The sequence below is a fragment of the Chelonoidis abingdonii genome, chromosome 12 (assembly GCF_003597395.2).
Source record: "Chelonoidis abingdonii isolate Lonesome George chromosome 12, CheloAbing_2.0, whole genome shotgun sequence".
Lineage (NCBI taxonomy): Eukaryota > Metazoa > Chordata > Testudines > Testudinidae > Chelonoidis > Chelonoidis abingdonii.
In genome coordinates this window covers 1059859-1065105 of record NC_133780.1, presented here as the reverse complement: position 1 = coordinate 1065105, position 5247 = coordinate 1059859, and the positions used below count along the sequence as shown (strand labels likewise).

Below are 5247 nucleotides of genomic sequence, written 5' to 3'. Positions count from 1 at the left end.
TCCATCCCCAACCACTCCTCCACCCATCCCTGTGCGCACCCATCCACCCATCCATCCATCCCGAACCACTCGTCCATTCATCCCTGTGTGCACCCATCCACCTATCTGCCCGTCCATCCCCAACCACTCCTCCACCCATCCCTGTGCGCACCCATCCACCCATCCATCCATCCCGAACCACTCGTCCATTCATCCCTGTGTGCACCCATCCACCCATCTGCCCGTCCATCCCCAACCACTCCTCCACCCATCCCCGTGTGCACCCACCCACCCATCCATCCATCCATCCCCAACCACTCCTCCACCCACCCCTGTGCTCACCCACCCACCCGCCTGTCCATCCATCCCCAACCACTCCTCCACCCATCCCTGTGTGCACCCATCTACCCACCCGCCCGTCCATCCATCCCCAACCACTCCTCCAACCACGCCTGTGCGCACCCACCCACTCACCCACCCATCCATCCATTCCCTACCACTCTTCCACCCATCCCTGTGCGAACCCACCCACCCATCCATCCCCAACCACTCCTCCACCCACCCCTGTGCACACCCAGCCACCTACCCGCCTGTCCATCCATCCCCAACCACTCCTCCACCCACCCGTGCGCACCCACCCACTCACCCACCCATCCATCCATCCCCAACCACTCCTCCATCCATCCCTGTGCACACCCAGCCACTCACCCGCCCGTCCATGCATCACCACACCCAACCCAGCCCTTACTGCTGCTGGAGTCACCTGGCAGAAGAGTTATTCATACACAGCTACCCGTGCATCCCCCAAAACACCCATCCACCCCCATCCATATCTGCCCACCCTTCCGTCTGTCCATGCCTCCATATACCCGTATCCATATCTATTCACCTTCTATCCCTCTGTCCATCCATCCCCTCCAATACATATGTACCCACTCTTCCATCAGCCCATCCATCCACCTCCATACATATCTACCCACTTTTCCATCCATACCCCCATCCATATCTATCCACCCTTCCATCTTTCCATCCATCCATCTCCATTCATCTATCTATGTATCGGTGGCCATCCCCTCCATCCATCCCTCCACCCGTGTAGACACCCATCCATCTGCTCCTATACAGATCAATTCATTTACCCAACCCGTTCCATGCACAATGATCCAGCTGTCTGTCTGTCTGTCCATCCATACATCCACCCATCCCTATCCACTCTCTTGTCTCTGCCCATTGAATGGCCAGCAGTCTAGTTGTGGACGGACGGATGGACAGACAGGTGGATGGATGAATGGACAGATGGATGCTCTCATCCCTCTGCACCTGCTTCCACACTCCAGTCCTTGCTTCTTTCCCTTCTTTGCTCGTTCTCCTTTCTCATTTCCTTGGAAGCATCTTTTTGGGAAGGTCCCAGCCCAGTGGTCAGTGTCCCCACCACACTGCAATGCAAAGGGGCAGTAGCGAAAGGGACTGGTGCCCCGGGTCCAGCCGCTGACCTGTGACGGTGTCGGTGGAGACGGGGCCGAGGCGCTTGCGGCCGGAGATGCCGTAGAGGTTGAACTTGTATCTGCGGGAGGGGGCCAGGTTGGTGACGGTGACCGTGCTGGATCCCCCGTCCACGGGCAGCGCCTGGGGTTTTCCCTCCGCGTCCTTGTACTGGAGGAGGAAGGAGTCGAAGTCCCCGGCCTGGACGGTCCAGGAGAGCAGGGCGGAGTCGTGGGTGACGTCGGAGGCCGAGAGCTCCCCCAGGCTGGGCTGGGTGCCGGGTTCTGCTGGTGCTGGCAGGGAGAGGGCAGGAGGGATGGTCCCATCAGTTCTGGGTCAGGGTATTGGAGATGCCGTGGGGGGAGCAGTGGGGGAGATCGCTGTGTGTATCTGCCCCTCGTCTCTTCCATCTTTCCAACGCCATCGCTTTGGTTCTCCCTCCCATTGCTGCCGTTAGCGATTCGTCCCTTTTCTGTCCCTCGCCTGACACTGCCCCTTTCTGCATCAGGCCCCTACCACCTTCCTTGTCTCTGTCTCCTTCCTTCTCCCCTGCACCCTGTCAGCCAGGCCTCCCCTTCCTTGGCAAAGGGTCCCCGCTGTCTCACCTCCACACTGCCTAGGGGTGGGGTGGGTTGGGGTTGGGAGAGGAAGCCAGGACTCCTGGGTTCTCTCCCGGCTCTGGGAGGGGAGTGGGGGGCTGGTGGTTAGAGCAGGGGGGGCTGGCCAGACTCCTGGCCGTTCTCTCCGGCTTGGGAGGGGCCCTGGTGGGTATAGAGCAGGGGTGGGGCAGGATCCTGGGTCTCTCCCTGCTCTCGAGGAGCTGGGGGGCTGGTGGTTATAGGAGGGGGGCTGGGGGCCAGACTCCTGGGTTCTCTCCCACTCTGGGCGGGGATTGAGTCCAGTGGTTAGCGAGGGGGGCTGGGGGCCAGCCAGGACTCCTGGGTTCTCTCCCAGCTCTGAGAGGGGAGTGGGGGCTGGTGGTTAGAGCAGTGGGGGCTGGGAGCCAGGACTCCTGGGTTCTCTCCCAGCTCTGGGAGGGGATTGGAGTCCAGTGGGTTAGAGCAGGGGGGGCTGGGGGCCAGGACTCCTGGGTTCTCTCCCGGCTCCGGGAGGGGAGTGGGGGCTGGTGGTTAGAGCAGCGGGTGCTGGGAGCCAGGACCCTTGGTTCTCTCCCCAGCCCTGGGAGGGCAGTGGGGGCTGGTTAGAGTGGGGGGGCTGGGAGGCAGGACTCCTGGGGGCTGCCCCCTAACACTGTGGAAGGAAAGCAGGCTGGTGGGCAAGTGCCGAGCTGGGCAGGGGAAGGGGCAGTTGGCGCTGCCCCGGCTGACAGGGCGCTGAGGCGTGAGCCGCGCAGGGGGTGGCGGTACCTGTCCGGACTCTGGCTCTGAGTGGGGGTGAGAGCTGGCCGCGGTGCACCCCGTACAGCGTGACGTTGTACTCGGTGCCTGGCCGCAGCCCCCCAACACGGGTCGCCCGCTGGTCCGCCAGCACCTCGGCCTCCCGGGGCCCCATGCGCCCGGCCGCATCTTCGTAGCGCAGCAGGAAGGACTGGAACAGGCCCTTCCGCGCTCTCCACTGCAGCCCAAACCCATCGCTGGTCACGTTCCTGACCCCCAGGGCCCCCAAGTCGCTTGGCCCGGGGCCCCCACCAAGGGGTTTTGCAAGAGAGAGAGGGGTAACGCGGTCAGGGTGCCTGGGCTCTCTGGGAGGGCAGGGGAGCGGGGTCTGATGGTTAGAGCAGGGGCTGTATCTCTAGCTCTGGGAGGGGAGTGGGGGCTAGTGGTTAGCGTGGGGGGTTGGGAAGGCAGCTAGGACTCCTGGGTTCTCCAAGGCATCCATAGCCCTGCAAAGCCTGGCTGTAAGGATGGAGGGAAGGATCCCGTGGAGGAAGGCTGGTTGGAGTAAGGGGCAGGGGTTACCTGTCGACACGCTGGTGGTGATGGGCTCTGAGATGGTCCCGTCAGGTGCCACCCCCCGCAGCTCCACCTCGTATTCGGTGCCGGGGCTCAGCTGGGTGACGATCACACTCCTCTTCCCTCCAGGCACCTGGGTCTGCCCGGGGGGCACCTGGGAGCCGGGCTCTCGGTACTGCAGCAGGAAGTGCTGGAAGGTGCCAGGCGTGGCTGTCCAGGTGACGCGGAACCGGTCGGGGGAGACGTCTGTCACGGCCAGGTCCCCTGGGGGTGGCCCAGGGCGGGGGAGGCTGGGCGTGGGGGGGGGCTCGGTGCCAGATGCCTCTGGAGCTGGAGGGAGGGCATGAAAGGTTGAAAGGGAGCCTCCTACAGGCGACAGGCCCTGCACCCCATTGCCTGCCCCCCAGAGCCAGCCAGTCTCCACCCCGGGGCGGGGTGGGAACCGGCGCCCCCCAGAGGGGACAGGCCCCTGCCCCATTCCCTGCCCCCTGAGCCAGCCAGTCCCTGCCCTGGGGCCAGATGGGAACCAGTGCCCCCTACAGGGGACAGGCTCCTGCCCCATTCCCTGCCCCCCTGAGCCAGCCAGTCCACACCGTGGGGCTGCAGGGGCCTGCCCCATTCCCTGCTGAGTCCGTGGCATGAGGCCTGTAGCGGGTGGAAGCCAGACCAGCTGCAGGAGAAAGGGGGGTTAATGCCAGAGAAGAGAGGGAGGGAAGGGGACAGCGGGAGCGGGGTGGAGTTGGCCCGTCCGAGGGCCATGCCAGGCCCGTGGGCAGAAGCCAGCAGCCTGCGGGAGAGAGGAGGGCAGGACCGAGGGGGTTAGCGCCAGCGGGTGCATCGGTGAACAGCCAGGTGGCGCTGTGGCCGGTGGGGTTACTGAGCCAGAGGAGGCGACCCCCCCACGTCGGACCCCCCCAGCGCTACCTGTGGAGGCGACAAAGGAATAGGACTTGGAGAGCTGCCCCTGGACAAGGCCATGGATCTCCACCTGGTAGGTGGTGCCAGGCGCCAGGCCATGCAGGCGAACCACTGCGGCGTCGCCGGGAACCGCCAGCTCCCCCGCTCCTCCGCCGTCGCCCGCCCGCCAGTAGCGGACCACCATGCGCTCCGCGTGGCCACGCATGCCCTCCAGTGAGACCACAATGGCGCCGGGGGAGCGGGTCACCACCGCCGGCTTGGCGTGGCCCCTGGGCCCCGTGGCCCAGCCGGGGGAGCCCTCCGAGAAGATGCCGCCCTCCTTCCCGGCTATCTGGAAGCGGCCGGGGGGCCCCGTGGGTTCCTCCGCAGGGTGCCCCAAGGTGGGTGCCATGGCCCCGAGCTCCTTCGAATGCTGGCCCAGCCCCACGTAGACCATCTCCTGTTCCTCCAGGGACTTCCTGTTCACCAGGTAGAGGTAGATGGTCCAGGCCACGCTGGCGATGGTTTGGTTGCCGCGGAGCGGGTAGCGTGTGGCACGGAGGTAACTCTCCAGGCGCTGCAGCAGGGTCCCGTTGTACTGGGCCAGCTTGGCCGTCAGGTTCTGCGCCATGGCCCGAAAGAAGAGCTGGCTGGGGAGCGAGGAGGCGTTGGCTGGGCTGGGCCGGGGGCCTGGCTTCCCCGCGGGGCCAGGCGGCCGGAGACGGGCCCCTGGGGGGCGTGTGGGTCCTGGGTGCAGTCGGCCAGGTGGGGGCAGGGTGGGCATCGGCGCTGCCAGGAGCAAATATTGGTGTAATTAGGGGATCCAATTCCTGGTCCCCCTGGCCAGCCAGTCCCCCACCCTGGGGTGGATCAGAGCCGGTGCCCCCTAGAGGGGACAGGCCCCATGCCCCATTCCCCACTCCCCAAAGCCAGTCAGTCCCCACCTGGGGGAGACGGCACCCCCTGGAGGGGAAAT

At 65.3% G+C, this 5247-nt stretch overlaps 1 protein-coding gene across 1 annotated transcript in view; it reads right to left on the bottom strand.

The window, feature by feature from the left end:
* Positions 1–5006, bottom strand: part of TNXB (tenascin XB) — a 62475-nt gene extending 57469 nt beyond the window's left edge. The window contains 4 exon segments of the mRNA XM_075071491.1: positions 1473–1754; positions 2829–3161; positions 3381–3704; positions 4299–5006. Of these exon segments, the coding sequence (XP_074927592.1) occupies positions 1473–1754; positions 2829–3161; positions 3381–3704; positions 4299–4902 (1543 nt within the window). The 5' untranslated portion in view covers positions 4903–5006.
* Between the last annotated feature and the right edge of the window lie 241 nt (positions 5007–5247).